The 20,097-nt window shown below is 45.3% G+C and overlaps 2 protein-coding genes across 2 annotated transcripts; one reads left to right on the top strand and one right to left on the bottom strand.

The window, feature by feature from the left end:
* The first annotated feature begins 1,855 nt into the window (after positions 1–1,855).
* LOC124670453 (cysteine-rich receptor-like protein kinase 44) lies at positions 1,856–5,343 on the top strand. Its single transcript, XM_047206951.1, has 8 exons — positions 1,856–2,265; positions 2,376–2,797; positions 3,120–3,242; positions 3,330–3,457; positions 3,545–3,755; positions 4,338–4,575; positions 4,659–4,803; positions 4,894–5,343. The coding sequence occupies exons 1-8, from the start codon at positions 1,856–1,858 to the stop codon at positions 5,215–5,217; spliced, it is 2,001 nt and encodes a 666-aa protein (XP_047062907.1). The 3' UTR covers positions 5,218–5,343.
* Positions 5,344–12,903: 7,560 nt separating this feature from the next.
* On the bottom strand, positions 12,904–15,137 carry LOC124670454 (glucan endo-1,3-beta-glucosidase 13-like). Its single transcript, XM_047206952.1, has 4 exons — positions 15,035–15,137; positions 13,613–14,938; positions 13,259–13,516; positions 12,904–13,055 (listed from the first exon to the last, which is right to left on the bottom strand). Exons 1-4 carry the CDS (start codon positions 15,102–15,104, stop codon positions 13,021–13,023), a joined length of 1,689 nt encoding a protein of 562 aa, XP_047062908.1. The 5' UTR covers positions 15,105–15,137; the 3' UTR covers positions 12,904–13,020.
* Between the last annotated feature and the right edge of the window lie 4,960 nt (positions 15,138–20,097).

The raw sequence follows: 20,097 nt of genomic DNA on the forward strand, positions 1-20,097 counted from the left end.
CCTTGGCCATTATTTTGAGATTCATATCAAGTTCTTCATCCTTTTACTCTCTCTTGCACTCTTCTCCACCAATCTTTGGATCAAGAGAGATTTAACCAACAACTTTGAGAGTGAATCCATCCAATTGAAAGATCTTTTCATCCTCTCTATCCACCGATCAAATTTGCAATTTGAGCCTTGTGTCAAGTTTTAGCTTCGATCTTGTTACTCTTGGAGGTTGAGGACTGCTAGGCGGTAGAGGTTGCCGGGAGCAATCAAATTGTGATCGAGCCGGAAAGTTTGTACATAGTGGAAAGGGCTCCTACTTCGTTGAAGGAGCACACAGAGAAGAAGGTGAGCCTTCGTGGCGTTCGGTGTCCTTCGTGGTGAACGCACCTCTCCAACGGTGAGTAGCTCCCCCTGAAGGAAGTGAACATCGGGATACATTGTCGTCTCCGCGTGCTTCGGTTATTTCTTTTCACGTATTTAATTTGCGATAGCCATCGAGTTTGAAGTTCTTGATATATTATTTTGTCATATAGGGTGCTCCACGTAATTTATATAGGCCACATTATTTATCTGCATAGCCTAAAATGGCAAACAAGTCAGGGAAAATTTCCTAGAACCTATTCACCCCCTCTAGGTTACCGACATTGAACTTTCACTCTCAAGTTCATCAAGTGGCTCGTTTGCCGCTTCGACATACCCATCCACATCATCACCGACAACGGCAGCCAGTTCACCAGTGGCTTGTTCAAGTACATAGGGTCTTCACCTGAGAAGCAACGGTCAGGCTGACCGCGCCGATGTTGTGGTGCTCAAGGGTCCGAAGACCAGAAGCTTCAAGAACAAGCTCAAAGCCAGCAGCAAAGGCTGGCTCAACGCTCTCACGTTTCGTACTACAGTCGATTCGCACTACAAGGACCAAGCCTACAGGTGAGACACCCTTCTTCCTCGTCTACGGGGAAAGCGGTCCTTCCCACCAAGCTCAAGCATGGGTCACTGCGGGTCCTCGCCTTCGACGAGGTCCGCCAGGACGACATGCGAAACTATGACCTGCTCCTACTCGAGGATGCTCGTCGCCAGGCCGTTGTTCGCGTAGCCCGGTACCTGCAAGGTTTGCGCCGCTACCACAGCCGCAACATCCGCCCTCGTACGCTTGAAGCTGGCGACCTTGTCCTTCGAAGGATCCTCTCTCAGGAAGGCCTACACGGGTTGTGCATGTTTCCGGCCTAGCGCAGCACGGCCGGAGACGGAGGATGGTGGTGACCCGGTGCCGAACCCATGGAACAATCTTGAAGGTTTTCAAACTCTTTTTCTTAGAAAACAATTTTATACTTTTCTAAAGGCAGCATCTGAAAAATAAAATAGGGCCAAACCAAAGACCTATAATTACCAGCAAGGGTTCTCACATAAATTTAATTTAGACTACGATGTTAAAGCTACGTGTACATGCATACCTATTAAAATAATCAATCAACATCGGCAAGAGAGTAGCAACATCAATATTCGAGGGAAAATCAACCGGACGGTCTGGTCCAGGTCGCTGGAAGCCTCTGTTTACTCTGTTTAGTTTGGGCTAAACTTTTGGAAAGAAGTTGGTTTTATCGTGCTCAAACGGTGGTCGTAGTCAGCCTATCAACTCTGACTCGTCAAGTAGAATAATTGCCCCACTTGCGAGGGATGCGCACCCGTGAAAAAAATGACAGTGAGTGGCTCGTCGTACTATCTACTACTACTATAATCTAGCATCCATCTATCGCCGCCTCGCCGGCGCCAGGCTGAGGTAAAGCGGGCCATCTTGCCCGCTCGTCGTCGTTGACGCGCCGTGCCAAAAGGAACCAAAAAAAAAAAATCAGTCCACGATCCCGCAGCGATGCTAGCCGTCATCGCCGTCCTCCTGCTCCTGCTGCCGCCGGCGATGCCCTTCGAGGGCTCCGAGTGCGACGGCAGCAAGTACGCGCCCAACAGCACTTTCCAGGCAAATCTCAACCTCGTCGCTGCTGCGCTCCCCGGCAACGCCTCCTCCATGCCCACCGGCTTCGCCACCACCACCACAGGCACCAGCCCCAACCGGGCATACGCCATGGCGCTCTGCCGCGGCGACGTCAAGGCCTCCACCTGCGACGCCTGCGTGGCGGCGGCGTTCACTGCCGCTGGCGCCAACGGGAATTGCCCCAACAACACGGGCGTCACCATGTACGAGGACGCCTGCGTCGTTCGATTCTCCAGCGTGCAGTTCCTGGACTTCCTCAGAGCGGACCAGTGGCAGCCCGGCGAGCTTGCGTACGTACGGCCTATCCCAAGACATGCATCTTAAATTTTTCAAATCCGTCTCTTCTCTTGAATACATAATTCTACTAGTATCTAAATACGGTTCTGAAAACTGGTTCAAGATTTCAAATTACCCCGGCGTTTGGGAACGTCACGACAGTGCCGGGAGCCTGGTTCAGCGCCGCCGCCACGGTCATCCTCACCGCCGTGGTCGACCACGCGGTGGCTGCGGTGGGAAACTCCACTGCAATGAAGTACTTCGCCACGGGTGAGATGGACTTCCAGCCAAAGATTTACGCGATCGCGCAATGCGTCCCGGACATGACACCGTCGCAGTGCCAGAGCTGCCTCCGGACCCTCGTCATTCAGTCGACTGGGCTCCTAGTCAACACCAAGCCGCGGTGGATCATGTCTTTCGTGGCGTGGTGCAACCTGAGGTACAGCGTGCAGCCGCTTTACGAGGGACGGTCAATGCTGCAGCTTCAGGCGCCGCCACCGCCGGCAGTGGTGCCTCCGTCTGCAGCTCCAGAATCTGGAGGAGCAGGTAGGAAGCAAACACTTTCGCTTCTTACATTTATGTGAAAGGTTGTATTCTGCTTCAGTTCGTAGTGTCACTACAAGTTTACATTTCACGTTTTGGTACTTTGGTGTATGCTGTTGTTACTTTCAGTTCTAACTTTTATCTAAAAGATTATATTCTTCTTCATTTGGCACTACAAGTTTACATTTCACGTTTGGTACTTCGGTGTATGTTCTTGTTATTTTCAGTGCTTACTTTTATCTGAAAGTTTACTCTGCTTCAGTTCATAGTGTTCCTACAAGTTTACATTTCACGTCTGGTACTTTGGTGTATGCTGTTGTTGCAGGGACGAAAACGAAAGCAGTAGGAATCTCTGTGGGCATTGGTTGTTCTGTCGTCTTGATATTGGTTTGCATTTTCGCTTTTGTTGTATGCAAGAGAAGAGCTAAGGCTACCAAGGACGGCCACCGTGAGTAGCATCTACTAGCATGTTAACCGTCTGTTTAAGAGCTGGAATGACTACAGTTAATTTGTTGATGGCATTCTTGTCATACAGCACCAGCATTGCAGAAAATTGCGGGTGCACAATGCACGATCTTCGATTTACCTACGCTACAAGAGGCAACTGAAAACTTCTCCGAGAAAAATAAGCTTGGCGAAGGCGGTTTTGGTATTGTATACAAGGTAAGTAGTCCAAGCAGGAACGCACTTAACAAAAGGCGGTCATGTATCACATCACACCTTCTCTAGCTCAAAAGGCATATATTGCAGGGGATACTACCAGATGGGCAAGAAATAGCAGTGAAGAAACTTTTGGAAAGAACTGGGCATGGTTTGAAGGAGCTGCACAATGAGGTGCTGCTATTGGCAGAGCTGCAGCACAAGAATCTTGTTAGATTACATGGGTATTGCTCGCATCGGGATGATACGCTGCTAGTTTACGAGTATATCAAGAATGGGAGCCTCGACAACTTTCTGTTCGGTATTGTCTCCTTCACTAACATCTCTAGCTCTCCGGTTACAGACATGCATATCCGTAATTTTGGTCAGTTGTGACTAGTATTGCGCCGCTTAATTGTGTCTCTCTACTCTCCCGACCCCCCGTAAGTCTTATATGTGATATGCATGATTGATGCATTTACCGGTAATATATGCCTACCATGAGAGACACTATCCATACATACTATGTAGAAAAGCAAAACATGAATAGGAATATAAACGAATAACATAGGGAATACATGCATGCATTCCCTATATTGTGGAGATGTACATGCATAATTTTTTGTCAAATTTTTTCGACATTTCAAAATACAACTTTCCGATAGAGGGAGCATATGCACCCGGGAGCCGAATTGAATTTCTGAATAAATAGCTATATAACTAAGTTTCTTGTTTAGAAGTTCAGTATAAGCCAATAAATATGTACTGTAGCATTCGATATTATAAGTTATCACAGCCAATATTGTAGATACAATTTGAATATTATTTTTTTACAACAGTTATAATGATGATTATTTATTTACCTTGCACCACCTCATATGAATTCAACATTTCGTTCCAACAGAATCTAGGGAGGAAAGTGCACTCAACTGGGAGCAACAGTATAACATCATTCTTGGAATTGCCAAGGGAATATTGTATCTTCACGAGGACTCAAGCTTGAGGATAATCCACCGAGACCTCAAACCTAACAACATTCTTCTTGCCGACGACATGGATCCAAAAATCGCAGACTTTGGACTGGCGAGGCTGCTAGGAGAAGGTCATACACATACTAAGACAGCTAGAGCTGCTGGAACACTGTAAGGTCATATCTGTCATGAAACATTCAAGAATTGTTGATATCCAGCGTGTGTACAAGCCTGCTAATTGCTCATTCCTGCAGTGGTTATATGGCACCAGAGGCAATGCACGGACGCATGTCACCAAAGATCGATATTTACAGCTTCGGTGTGTTGGTTCTTGAAATTGTAACTAGGAGAAAGAACAGCAGTTCTGGTGATCATGACGCAGTGAATCTCCTTACCGATGTAAGTGCTGATTTACTTCTTTTTAGTTCATTTGAAATTGAAAGATTCATGTAAATTATATGTCATCATATCTGAATAAGCATCTAACAGGTGTGGAATTGTTGGACAAAAGGGTCGATATCTGAAATGATAGACCAATCACTCGATGAATACGCTCGAAGCCAAGCATTACGCTGCATCCACATCGGGTTGATGTGTCTCCAACCAGACCCTGACGACCGTCCTTTGATATTATCCGTCATTTTCATGTTAACTAGGGACAACATGGAGATTCAGGCACCGGCACAACCTGCATTCTTCTTCCGGAGGGAATCACTTTTAGCTTCTCTATCATCGTACGACCAACCGGATATCATATTGGACGATAACGTCTCTGTGAATGGGGTTACAATCACTGATCTGTATCCTAGGTAAGTCATGGGTCTGGGTAATGTGAGGCTTTTGAGGCTAAAGTCAAAAGTTTGGCTAGAATAGTTTTTCCATTTGCCATTTGGTAAAAGAAAGTGTAAGTAAAATCAAATTGAAAGAAGCTTTCAACAAGTTGGAATCCATATTGAAGCTTTATGGCCATTGTTTTGCCAGAGTATTCAACAGAACATAATCAAATTTTGGAGCTTTAAACAAAAAGCATCCGGTAGTAACGTGACTATATTTTTATGAAAATTATTGGACATGAAGGAATTATTTGAGAATTTATGCTAACTCCAAGTTTTACTGAAGTTCTAAAATCCAAATCACTCAGAATGTATCACAGTAGACTGAAATTGCATTCTCTGGAGCTGTGCCATTTTAGTGAAATGTTCGTCAATGATTTGGTCTTAAGTTATGCATAGAGTGACCAGAAATGAGGTAGTTAGATATTGATACAATTATACAGAGACTTCCGGTGTGAGTGTGTGATCATTGTCAATGTTTAGATTGGAACGATACCCTCGTCCGGTATCGGTTGCATGTTTATATAGCACAGAAAAAGCCCCTGGCGTGGCATGTACAATACGTAGTAGATCGGTGTACTACACCGTATACCAATATGTTACAAACTCTAACAGCCCCCCTTAATCTAAACCTTGGAGAGGTTGAGATTACGCTTGAATTCATCTAGCTTCTTAACTGGAAGAGCCTTGGTAAAACCATCTGCAACTTGATCCTTGCTACAAACAAAACGAATGGCTAGCTGATTCTTTGCAACCCTTTCTCTAACAAAGTGAAAGTCAATTTCTATGTGCTTGGTACGAGCATGCAATACAGGTTTAACAGACAAATAGGTAGCACCTAAATTGTCACACCAAAGACTTGGTTTTTACTTCAATTTTACTCCAAGTTCTGCAAGAAGAGGTTCTACCCAAATCAACTCAGATGTAGCATTTGCAAGAGATTTATATTGAACCTCAGTACTAGACCGAGACACTGTATCTTGCTTTCTAGCACTCCAAGAGACCAAGTTAGGTCCAACAAATATAGCAAAACCACCTGTGGAACGTCGATCATGAAGACAACCTGCCCAATCTGCATCTGAAAAGGCACTAAGAAGTGTGGATGAGGATGCTGTAAAAGTTATTCCAAGTTTTAATGTATCGTTCATATATCTAAGAATTCTTTTCACAGCTGACCAATGTTCTGTAGTTGGAGCATGAACATACTGGCATACTTTGTTGACAGAAAAGGATAAGTCTGGCCGTGTCAAAGTCAGATACTATAAAGTTCCAACTATGCTCATGTACTGAGATGAATCTTCAGAGCCAAGAGGTGTACCAACTCTAAGAGACAATTGCTCAGATGATGAAAATGGTGTGGGGCCCGGTTTACATGCAATCATGCCAACTTTAGTAAGAATGTCTGTAGCATACTTTTCTTGTGTTAACAACAAACCATTTTGTGTCTTCTTTACCTCAATGCCAAGAAAATAGTGTAAATCACCTAAATATTTAATAGCAAAATTCTCATTGAGACTCCGAAGAAGAACATAAATAGCATCATCAGAGGAGCTTGTAACTATGATATTATCAACATAAATTAGCACAAATATGGTGATACCTGACTTGGTGTAGAGAAATAGTGAGGTGTCAGCTCTGGAAGGTGTAAAACGATTGCACAGTTTTGAACTCAACCTTGAATACCAGGCACGAGGAGCTTGTTTCAACCCATATAATGCTTTGTCAAGTTTGTAAATATAATGCGGAGCGCGAGGATCTTCAAAACCTGGAGGTTGTTTCATGTAGACCTCATCTTCAAGAACACCATGAAGAAACGCGTTTTTAACATCTAGCTGCCTTAACATCCATCCTCGGGAAATAAAAATAGCCAAAACAGTTTTAATGGTATCAATTTTTACCACTGGGCTGAAAGTGTCCTCATTGTCAATGCCATACCTTTGTTTAAATCCTTTTGCTACTAACCTTGCCTTGTATCTGTCAACTGTCCCATCTGCTCTCCTTTTGATGCGATAGACCCACTTGCAGTCAATCAAATTTTTCTTGGAGCTCGGAGGAACAAGGTGCCATGTTTTGTTGATCATCAAGGCATCATACTCCTCTTCCATCGCTTTTCTCCAATTTGAGTCACCAAGAGCCTCAATCAAAGTAAAAGGTTCACCTGTAGAAGAAAGCATGCCTATCTGACTGTACCATCAATATTTTTTTTGTTTCTTTATACCTTGCTGAAGTCGAGTGCGAGGAGGTGATGGTGGTGGTGCAGATTGTTCAGGAGATGATAGTGCCAAATCAGCAGCACCATCGGATGCTACAACATCTTCATCCGCAGAAGATCCGACCGCAGGCGCGACGTCGTGTCCTCGCTGGGCGACAAGGAAGCTGACGGCGTGGGCGGGGGCGATGCCTCTTCGCGCCCACCAGGGGACGCCCGCCACGGAGAGTCAACGCGGGGCGAGCCAGCCCGAGCTGGCCGCGTGGCGGACAGAGACAGGGGCGGCGACGGCGGGTCCTGGGCGGGAGAATCCCCTCGGGCGGCGTGCGAGAATCAGCGCTGGGATCAGCGCCAGAATCAGCCTCGGAATCCGACGAATCAAAGGAATGTTCCTCCTCGTGTCTTGCGCCATTTTCGTCCGTTTCTGACTCTGATTCTTCAGTTTCTGTCGCACTCGGAGCTCCATTTTCAGCGCGGTTTTCTTCAGCATGCTCAATATTCTGCAACACATTAGGAACATGAATAATAGGAGACATATGATCATTAGTATTTTGTGCATCCCCATGTGATGTGGATGTGAAGGATGTAGGAAGAAGTAGAATTTCTTTCTTTAGGAGGGCACCGACATTAGGATGAAGCGAGGCAAAAGGAAAGACATTCTCATCAAAAACAACATCTCGAGAAACATAAACTCTGCCAGTGGAAACATCAAGACATTTGACACCCTTATGAAGTGGACTATAGCCAATAAAGACACACCGAGTAGAATGAAAAGCAAGTTTTCGTTTATTGTATGGACGGAGATTAGGCCAACACGCACAACCAAAAGTGCAAAGAGCATCATAATTGGGTGTAACATTCAGAAGACATTCGGTTGGATTTTTAAGATCAAGAATTTTGGTAGGAAGAATATTTATGAGAAATGTGGCGGTAAGAAAAGTTTCATCCCAAAACTTAAGAGGCATGGATGCATTGGCACGAAGTGCAAGACCAACTTCTACTATATGACGATGTTTTCTTTCAGTAGAACCATTTTATTGATGTGCATGAGGACAGGAGACATGATGAACAATGCCAATCTTTTGAAAGAAACCATTGAGTTTTTCATACTCACCACCCCAATCAGTTTGCATAGTAAAAAAATTCCTATCAAATTTGCGCTCAACATACTGTTGATAATTAAGAAAAGCTTGATAAACATCTGAACGCTTTTTAAGCAAGTAGATCCAAGTAAATTTGCTATAATCATCAATGAAGCTTACATAGTATGCATGTTTCCCAACAGAAATGATTCTTGGCAACTGGTGGAGATAGGATATGGCAACTGGTGACTCTTGGCAAGCTAACAAGAATTACATACATATGGAGTACTTTCTGGGGTGTAAGCTATATTATTTCTCCTAAGAACTTGTTGAACAATAAACGAAGAGGGATGTCCTAAGCGGCGATGCCATGTGGATGAAGACGGCTTTATTGTGAAGTAAGCATGCTTGGAGGATTCATTAGATATGGGCATCAAAGGGTAGAGACCTCCATAGCAGGGGCTTTAAACAGAGTTCTTCGTGTTTCCTGGTCGTTGATCAAAAAAAAGAAAGGATGGAACTCAATAAAGATGTGATTATCAATAGTAAACTTGTGAACATATAACAAATTTTTGGAGGCAGTAGGAACATGCAATATGTTATTAAGTTTGGACGAGTTATGAGGGGTGCGCAAAACTGAATGACCAATATGACTAATATGCATTCTCGTACCTTATGCCGTGCGCACACGGTCTTGGCCTTGATACTTGTCGTGTGTAGAGAGCTTGCTCAACTCAGCGGTGATGTGATCAGTTGCACCCGTGTTTGTATACCAATTGGTGTCAACGTCATACGATGCAAGATTTGCACCCTTGTCATCACGCTCGCGATCACGGTCACTATTGTTCTTCTTGTCATCCGAGTAGCGCCACCAGCAGTCACTAGCAGGGTGACCATGGATTTTGCAGATTTGACACTCAGTGTCGACGTAGGGAGTGGGAGCCAGGTCAGACCGCCGGCCTCGAGGGCAATCACCACCACCATCACGGCGGTCATCGTGACGCCTGTCATCATGGCACTCATCGCGGCGGTCATCATGGCGCATGTCATCGCGGCGCCAGTTGCCGCGGTCATCATCATAGCGGCGGTTTCCGCGGTCATCATCATAGCGGCGCGGAGGAGAGCGGCCACGGTAGCCACCGTCACCACCACCACGCGGAGGAGAGCGACCGCGGTAGCCACCGTCACCACCACCACGCGGAGGCGAGCGACCGTGCGGGGGAGGAGTGCGCCCACGCGTGCGGTAGTCACGCTTGGCGATGTTTGCTATTGAAGAGAAGGAGTCAGTGGACTCCTCCACGCCATTGCGCAAGTCGTACGCGTACAGCTGGTCGTACAGCTCGTCAAGGGAGGTGCCCGGGTTGCCGTTGACGGAGGTGATGAGGGAGTTGTAGTGTCCCTTGTCGAGGCCATTAAGGACATGGCTGATGACCTCATCTTCATCAAGAGACTTGCCGAGAGCACCCAGCTCATAGGCGAAGCGCTTCATCTTCGTGAAGTACTCATCTGCTGACATGGACAGCTTCTTGGTGTTGTTCAGCCTGTCATGTAGATGCTGCACCTTAGACCTGGAGGCAGAGGAAAACATAGTAGTGATGGTTTTCCATGCATCGGCGGTGGAGTTTACATCAAGAACGTGGGGGACAACGAATTCAGCAGGAACCGAAGCACCTGCTGATCTCGTGCGAGCCATGCACCATAGGCCGGGTTTGGCACCGTGATCTTGTTCTTGTCGGCATCTTCGGAGTCCAGAGTTTTGGGCGGCGCATGGTCGGTACCGTTGAGCAGCCCCAAGGCGTCAGCTCTGCGGAAGGCGGGAAACACCAAGGCCTTCCATGGGAGATAGTTGTTGCGCGTGAGAGGTTGGGCCGGGGGGGGGGGGGTGCCGAGGGCAGCAGCCATGGCGGCGGCGGTGGAATTGGACGAGCTCATGATGATCTAGGGTTTTGGGTTGTGAGGATGGCGGCGGCTGACAGACAGCGGTGGCGATCAGGTTCGTGGGCGGCGGCAGCGGCTAGAGAAGCTGCGGCGGCCGTGGATTTTTTTAGGGTTTAGGTCGTGTATGGTTGTGGGCGGTGGCAGCAGGTTTTGTCGTGGGTCATGGGCGGCGGCTGTGAAGGATAGCGGCGACGATGTTTGTCTTGGTTGTAGGCGGCGGCGGCGGCTGGGTCGTGCGGCAGCTAGGTCATGAAGGGAGGTGGCTCTGATACCATGTCCATGTTTAGACTCGAACGATACCCTCGTTCGGTATCGGTTGCGTGTTTATATAGCACAGGAAAAAACCCTGGCGTGGCATGTACAATACGTAGTGGATCGGTGTACTACACCGTATACCAATATGTTACAAACTCTAACAATCATTTTTATAAAAAATCAAGAACACATATTAAGAAATAAAATGTTATCTAAAAAACGAAAAGAGGATCAATAATTGCTCTGTGTGAGCTGCACAAGCAAAACCTTATGGTGCATAAATATACCGGCAGCAAAGAGGCTATGATACCACTGTATTATATTATACATGCACCGGTGGATTGTGAAATACATGGATTTATTTGCCTAGTTTTGCAGCAAAAAAACTAGAATTTACACGAAGAAAACAGAGAGCTGAGATTATTGCTCTTTGTTACCTAACGTACAATTGAACAACAATGGTGATAAGATTAAACCTGCAGAGTAAAAATCAACGACTGCATTATCTGTTGTAAAAAAATTGTAAACCTAAGAATTAGATGGATTGTTTGGTGGAGTTAATGGCACCCGCGGTCACACAACTTGTCTCAAATGTGCACTTAAGTCACACATGTTGTAAAACGAACTAACCGGTCACATAACTTGCAAAACGTGTGCATCCTAGGTCACAAAATGATTTGATGTCCAGTTTTTAGAAAAAAACCGGTCAAGGGAAGGGCACGTGAGGTATATAATAAGATCAATTAGTCCCTAATAAAAAAATCCTTGGCCATTTTCTTTTGGCTGCCTCTCGTCCTGGTGAACATGCACGGCACATACCGCCTGCCTGAATAAATCTAGGAATGAACAGTGTTAACTGAGTTTTGTTCTAGTTTGTGTAGGTCCGGAGTCAACTAAATTCAGTATTGAAGTTCACTATGGTGGTTATTTGGTGGGACCTGGGTAGACTGTTAGCTATTTGGATGAGAAAAGCACAGTCTGGTTTGACAATTTGTACAGAAATACCTTCAACATTGACACACTAGTTTATGTAAATTTTGACTGAACCATGTACCTCACTTGCCCCGTGCTTGACCGGTTTTTGCCGAAAACCGGCATCAAACCATTTTGTGACCTTGGATGCACATGTTTTACAAGTTGTGTGATCGGTTAGTTCGTTTTGCAACATGTGTGACTTAAGTGCACATGCGAGACAAGTTGTGTGACCGCGGGTGCCATTAACTCTTGTTTGGTTTTTTTTTAGATAAAGGGAGCCCCGGCCTCTGCATCAAATGATGCACACAGCCATTTTATTGAAATATTCAGCGTTCAAAGTACGATCGAAATAAAGATTACAATCATGGGTCAGCCATGGTTGCAACATGAATCAACCAACGGTGGTGAGCATTAAGATCTATGTTCACTAGCTTTCAAATTTTGGTGAATCACCTTTAGCTTGTTTGTTGTCATACGACCAATCGGATATCATATTGAACGAGAACGCCTCTGTGAATGAGGTTACAGTCACTGAGCTTTATGCTATGCAATTTATGGGTGGGGGTGATGTGATGCTCTGGAGGCTGAAGCCAAAAGTTCGGCTAGACTAGTTACTCCATTTGACATTTGGCTGAAGAAAGTGTAGATACAAACAAATACAAAAGCATTCAACAAGGTGCAATCCATATTGACACTATGTTGCCACTGTTTCGGCCAGAACATTGAACATAACATAAACAAATTGGATCTCAAATTTTATGGTCAGGTTTCGAGCTTTCAGCAAAAAAACATCTGGTAACGTGACTATATTTTTATGAAAAATATTTGAACACTTTTGCTAACTCCTGGTTGTCCCAAAGTTCTAAAATCCCATTCACTTGAAGTATCACAATTCACAATTGACACTAAAATTGCATTCTTTGAAGCTGTGGCACTTTAGTGAAATGTTCGTCCATGATTTGGTTTGTAGGTTATGTATGGAGTGACCTGAAATGAGACGGTAAGATGTTGATACAAAGACATAGAAGCGTGACCCACAGTGTAAAAAAGAAATTCAGACAACTATTGAACAAACAACCCCTAATATGAGAATGAAAAGATCAACAGGGATCATTGCTCTGTTGGAGCTGTGCGACTGCTTGGCACGGTACATAAATATACATGCAGCAAAGAGGCTATGATACCATTATATTATACTCCGTATTAGACATGCGGATTGTGAAGTACATGGATTTATTTGCCTAGTTTTGCAGCAAATTACTAGAGTTTCCTTGACAGAGTGCTGAGATTATTGATCTTTGCTACCTGCCGTCAGTTCAGGGCTTCAGGCCCTTGATCGGAGTACGCAGCTGCCTATCTCTGCAAAAAAATGAATAAACACTAGTGGTAAGATTAAACCTGCGGATTAAAAATCAAGGAGTGCATTATTACTTGTGGTAAAAAAAAGTTTAAACGTAAAAATCAGATGGATTATTGGGTGAGCATTAATATCTCTGTTTGCTAGTAGTTTTTCAATCCAAAACGCGCGCGCTAGTTTTCAGACTCTCAGTAGATGAACTCACTTTGCGCCTGGTGAACAACGGAGCCGGCGCCACCGAAATCGCACGACTGGTCGGAGCGGCCGTTGCGCTGGTAGTAGTCGTTGAATGCGTAGGACGCGTGGGCAAGCTTGGTGTCGGGATTGAAGCAACGCGCGCCGGGCTGGATGTCACTGCAGTCGGCGCCGTGGCCGCAGGCGTAGTCCAGCGCCGCCTGGAGCCGCGAGTCCCCGACGGCCGCGTTCGCCACGCACCAACTCCCGGCGTTCGGGTCGCAGGTGCCTAATAGTAGTATATATATACTCCGCCCAGTGAGATCACCAAGCTCGATCTGTAGCACCACAACTTAAAACACCACGAGCAGAAGAAGAAGCTCACCTGCCGGTTGCTGGTAGACAATGGAAGCGGCGCCGGCGAAGTCGCACGTCCCGCTGGCCCGGCCCTTGCGCTGGTAGTAGTCGTTGAACGCATAGGATGCGTGCGCGAGCTTGGTGTTGGGCTGGTAGCACGTCTTCCCGGGCTGGATGGCGCTGCAGTCGGCGCCGTGGCCGCACGCCCAGTCCAGGGCCGCCTGGAGGCGCGCATCCCCGGCCGCCGCGTTTGCCACGCACCAGCTGGACCTGGCTGGACTGGGGGCGCCCCCGGCCATGAAGTCGACCTGGTACACCGGCTGGCCGTTCGGGTAGAACAGACCATAGTTGCTCTCTTCGGCGTTCGATTTCTCGTTCTCGTTGAAAAGTTCGAAGATGTACACGGAGATGTCCTCGTTGGGGCGGTACGGGGTGCCGACGCCGGCGTCGAGCGGGCTATAGCTATAGGAGGAGGCGGTGCTGGCGCCGCCGGAAACCACGTGCTTGATGAGGTTATTGGTGTACGTTTGGGAGTTCTCCACGCCGTCGCAGTAGGTGCACCAGCTGTGCTCCCCGTGTTTCACGGGGACAGGCGGTGGAGGTGGTTTGCGCCTTCCCCTCAGCATCGTCTCCGCCGTGCGATTGCCGGAGGAACGCACTGCGTCCATCGCATAGTACACAGTGTCGAGCTGGGCATCAAATAGATTATGGTAGGTGAACCCAGACCCACTATCGACCACGCCGGCGTTGGGGCGGAACAGCGCGTAGTTCATGTCCATGGCGCCATTAGTGGACGCGTACGCCTTGTACGGGTAGATGTTCACCATGAGGTACGAGCCGGTCTGCTCCAAGAAGTCGAGCATGGGGCTCATCACCGACTGCGCGATGTCGTCCCGGAACTCCCCTTTTGACGGCGGGAACGACGACGCCTTGAGCGCGTCGAACGCGATCGGCGTGGTCACCTTGATGGCGTCGGCAAGGCTCAGGCCAGCCAGCGCCGCCTGCACGTTCTTCATGGCCGGAACGAGCTGCGGGGTGAGCCCCTTGGCCTGCTGGAAGACCTCGTTGCCGACGGTCACGCCGCGGATATCGGTGGCGGGGTAGTAGGGCTTCACGTTGCTCTTCGCCCACTGCACCGCCCAGCTCGGGTCGGCGGCCGCGGAGGCCAGCATCTCGTTGGGTAGCGCCACCACCAGCTTTATGCCGGTGTTGGCCATCGCGGTGAGCACCGCCTGGTCGGTGTCGTACACCCTCACCATGGTGATGCCGTTCTTCTTCAGCAGCTGCACCACCGACGCTGGGTTCATCAGGTTGTCCCCGTTTCTCCCGTAGCACACGCCTACCTCGCCTGCATCTGCATTGTACACCAAGAAACGTCGCTGATGTTACAAAGCTGCACCTATTCCTGAAACATCAACCTCAACTTATACTTGGCGCTAACGTGATTTACCTGCACAGAAGAAGAGCAGCAGGGGGAATCCGGTGGCGCACATGAGGAGGAGCCGAGTGATGAGCTGCATGCTGTTTGCTGTACTATTTATGTCGTAGGGGAACTCGTAGCTGAGCAGTGTGAGGGACGAGCACAGAAGGGAGCCGTATTTATAACCGGCAACAAGCATGTCAAGGTTTTGGAGCTATGTACCGCCAAAAAGAAGTGCCGTATACAGCTATACTTTTTTTTATAGTGATGTCCAAGGAAAATGCACCTACAAGTATAAGGCCGGTATCTCCACTGTCTGCACTCCACGTAAATGGACCAGAAGTATCCGCAGAATAACAGCTCTTTGTGTAGAGTTCGTAGCATAAAAAAAATCTACCGCAAGAACGAATAAAACTAAGATCCAACTTATAAAAAAGCCAAGATCCAAGCTATGAAACCTATGCCACCAGATAGATAAGAAACTAACCCTAGTAGATCTAAAGACTTAACGAGATCAGATCTCGTGGTTGATATGTTCACTTGAAGAACTCCAGTTCATGTTGAAGTCCTTTCCGGTGCTGCGATCGGGTAGCACTTCCGTACTCGGTCACACTTGCAGTAGAGTCAATAATCTAGAGTCTAGATTATTTGGTGTTGGTCATGTTTTGCTCTAGGGAGAGGTTTAGACAATGAATCTGCCACATTCAGATCTATGTGTACTTTGTAAATCTTTATGTTCCCTTCTTCGACATACTCGCAAATAGAATGAAAACATAGCTTCATATTCTTCATCGTCTTGTGTGACCTTAGGTTATGTGTATTGGCCATGTTGTCACAATAGATAGCCAACAGGTCCAATGCACTAGGAACCACACCAAGCTCAGTAATGAATTCCTTCATCCATATCGCTTCTTGTGAAGCCTCTGAAGCATCTATGTATTCTGATTCAATTGAAGATTTTGCCAGAACGATTTGCTTAGCACTTCTCCAGCTCACTGCTGCACCATTCAAAATAAATAAGTATCCAGATTGTGACTTTGAGTCATCTGGATCAGTGTTCTAACTAGCATTGGTGTAACTGGTCACAACGAGTTGTTCATCACCTCCACAAGTAAGAAATATATCCTTAGTCCTCTTCAAGTACTTAAAGATATTCTTGACCGTTGTCTAATGTTCCATTCAGGATCACTTTGATATCTACTGGTCAAACTAACAGCATGTACGATATCCGGGCTTGTACACAACATGGCATACATGATAGAGCCTATGGCCGAGGAATAGGGGATTTTGTTCATCCTTTCTCTTTTTCTTCCGCTGTAGGCGGACTTTGAGTTTGACTCAAAGTCTTACCTGGCAACATGGGCAAGAACCCTTTCTTGCTTTCATCCATTCTAAACTTCTTTAGAACTTTGTCCTGGTATGTACTCTGTGAAAGCCCTATTAAGCGTCTTGATCTATATCTATAAATCTTGATGCCTAATATGTACGCTGCTTCGCCAAGATGCTTCATTGAAAAACTATTATTCAAATAGCCTTTGACACTTTCAAGAAGTTCTATATCATTCTCAATCAACAATATGCCATCCATATATAGTACCAGGAATGCTACAGAGCTCCCACTCACTTTCTTGTAAATACAAGCTTCTCCATAAGTTTGTACAAATTCAAAGTTTTTGATTACCTTATGAAAACGGTGATTCCAACTCCGGGATGCTTGCTTCAGTCCATAAATGGAGCGCTGAAGTTTGCATACCTTGTAAGCATCTTTAGGATCGACAAAACCCTAGGGTTGTACCATATACAACTCTTCTTTAATGTCTCCATTAAGGAACACCGTTTTTACATCCATCTGCCAAATTTTATAATCGAAAAATGCAACAATTGCTAACAAAATCCCCACAGACTTAAGCTTCGCTACCGGTGAGAAAGTCTAATCCTAGTACACTCCTTGAATTTATCGGAACCCTTTCGCAACAAGTCGAGCTTCATTGACGATTATGTTACCATCAACGTCTGTTTTCTTTTTGAAAATCCATTTGTTCTCGATAGCCTTGCGGCCGTCAAGTAAGTCCACCAAAGTCCATACTTGGTTTTTATACATGGATCCCATTTCGTATTTCATGGCCTCTTGCCATTTGTTGGAATCCAGGTTCATCATCGCTTTATCATACGTCGCAAGGTCGTCAATGTTGTCCACCAACATTACATTCATGACAGGGTCGTACCAATCAGGAGTAGTACGAGTCCTTGTCGACGTTGGAGGTTCGGTAGCAAATTCGTTCAAAGTTTCACGATCATCATCATTAGCTTCCTCTCTTGTTGGTGAAGGTGGAACATGAACATCTTCCAACGCTATGCTACTCTCAATTCCGAGAGAAGGTTCAACAACCTCGTCGAGTTCTACTTTCCTTCCATTCTTTCGAGAGAAACTCCTTTTCAATAAAGGATCCATTCCTGGTGACGAAAACTTTGCCTTCGGATCTGTGATAGAAGGTATACCAAATTGTTTCTTTAGGGCATCCTATGAAGACACATTTTTCTGCTTTGGGTGTGAGCTTATCAGGTTGTAACTTCTTTACATAATCTTTGCAGCCCCAAACTTTAAAGAACGACAACTTAGGTTTCTTCGCAAACCATAATTCATACGGTGTCGTTTCAACGGATTTAGATGGTGCCATATTTAAAGTGAATGCGGTTGTATCTAATGATAATGCCAAAATGATAACAACAAATCTGTAAGTGACATCATAGATGAAACCATATCCAAGAGAGTTTGATTACGACATTCGGACACACCATTGTGATGTGGTGTTCCTGGCGGCGTCAACTGTGAAAGTATTCCACATTTATTTAAATGCATGCCAAACTCGTAACTCAGATATTCTCCTCCACGATCAGAACGCGGAAACTTAATCTTCTTGTTACATTGATTTTCTACTTCACTTTGGAATTCCTTAAACTTCTCGAAAGTTCCGGATTAATTTATGGTTTATAAAGTAGATATACCCATATCTACTCAAGTCATCCGTGAACGTCAAAACATAACGATATCCACCGCTCGACACTACACTCATTGGACCGCATACATTGGTATGTATTATTTCCAATAAGTCAGTAGCTCGCTTCATTATATCAAAGAATGGAGTCTTAGTCATATTCCCGTAAGACACGCTTCACATCTTTCAAGTGATTCAAAATTAAGTGATTCAAGAAGTCCATCGGAATGGAGTTTCTTCATGCGCTTCACACCAATGTGACCGATATGACAGTGCCACACGTATGTGGAATCATCATTCATTTTTATTTGTCTAGCATCTATGTTATGAACATGTGTATCACTTCTATCAAGATTCAATATGAATAAACTATTCATCTCAGGTGCATGACCATAAAAGATATTACTCATATAAATCGAACAACTATTATTCTCATACTTGCATGAATAACCATCTTGTAATAAACAAGATCCAGAATTAATGGTCATACTTAACGTAGGCACCAAATAAAAATTATTTAGATTTAAAACTAACGAAGGTAGATGAAGAGGGAGTGTGCCGATGACGATCACATCAACCTCGGATCCATTTCCAATGGGCATCATCACCTTGTCTCTCGCCAGTCTTCGCTTATTGCGCAGTTCCTGTTTTGAGTTACAAATGTGAGCAACGGAACCAGTATCAAATACCCATGCACTACTACGATTACTAGTAAGATACACTTCAATAACATGTATATTAAATATACCTTTCTTCTTGATGTTGCCATTCTTCAGATCTGCCAGATACTTGGGGCAGTTGCGCTTCCAGTGCCCATCGCACTTGCAGTAGAAAACTTAGTGTCGGGCTTAGGACTAGCCTTAGGCTTCTTAGGAGGCGCGGCAGCTTTCTTACCGCCCTTCTTGAAGTCGCCCTTGTTCTTAGGTTTGCCCTGTTTCTTGAAACTGGTGGTCTTGTTGACCATCAACACTTGGTGCTCTTTCTTGATTTCTACTTTAGCAGTTTTAAGCATTGAGAAGAGTTCAGGCAGCATCTTGTTCATGCATTGCATGTTGTAATTCATTACAAAGTTCTTATAACTAGGTGACAGTGATTCGAGAACACGATGAACCCCCAATTCATTAGGAATCGTTATTCCTAATTCTTGGAGTTTATTCGCATGGCTAGACATCTTGAGCACGTGCTCGCTAACGGAGTTGTTCTCTTCCATCGTACAGTTAAAGAACTTTTCAGAAGCTTCATAGTTCCACGGTCGCATGAGTCTCAAATATCATTTTGAGCTCATTGATGATTTCAGATGGGTCGCGGTTCTCAAAGCATTTTTAAAGCTCCGATTCTAAACCGTACATAATGGCACACTGAACTAATGACTAGTCCTCTTTCTGAGGTAGATAAACATTATTAACCTCATCGGGAGCATTCTCTGCAGGTGGGTCACCTAGCGGTCAATCGAACACGTAGGTCTTCTAGCAAGCATTGAGGACAATCCTCATATTATGAAACCAATCTATAAAGTTGCTTCTAGTGTTTTTTCAACTTTTCTATCTCTATGTACGCATTAAAGTTGATTGCAGAAGGCACCATGATCTACAACATATTTCCAAAGATATTTAGACTAAATTCATGATAAATAGAGTTCAAATTTTAATTCTAAATTACTAGGTGAACTCCGACTCAAAACAACTCCCTCACGTTACCTTAGTGATTACACAAACCAAATCCACTACAGCAAGTCCGATCTTCACGAGAGAAGATGTAGCTTCAAAGGCGAACAATGACGTGTCCATCATATCATTCATATGACTCATGCTTTACCTTTCATTTTTCCGTGTTTCTAGGTCATGTCCGTACATGCTAGGCTCGTCAAGTTAAACCTTAGTATTCTGCATGTGCGAATCTGGCTTCTACACGTTGTATGCACACGTAGAATCTATCACACCCGATTATCATGTGATGCTTCGAGACGACGAGTCTTAGCAACGGTGCATACTAAGGAAGTACACTTTATTATCTTGACATTTAGTGAGAGGGATCTTCTTATAATGCTACCATCGCGATCTAAGCAATATAAAATACATAAAAGGACTAACATCACAT

This window comes from Lolium rigidum, chromosome 7 (genome assembly GCF_022539505.1).
Source record: "Lolium rigidum isolate FL_2022 chromosome 7, APGP_CSIRO_Lrig_0.1, whole genome shotgun sequence".
Lineage (NCBI taxonomy): Eukaryota > Viridiplantae > Streptophyta > Magnoliopsida > Poales > Poaceae > Lolium > Lolium rigidum.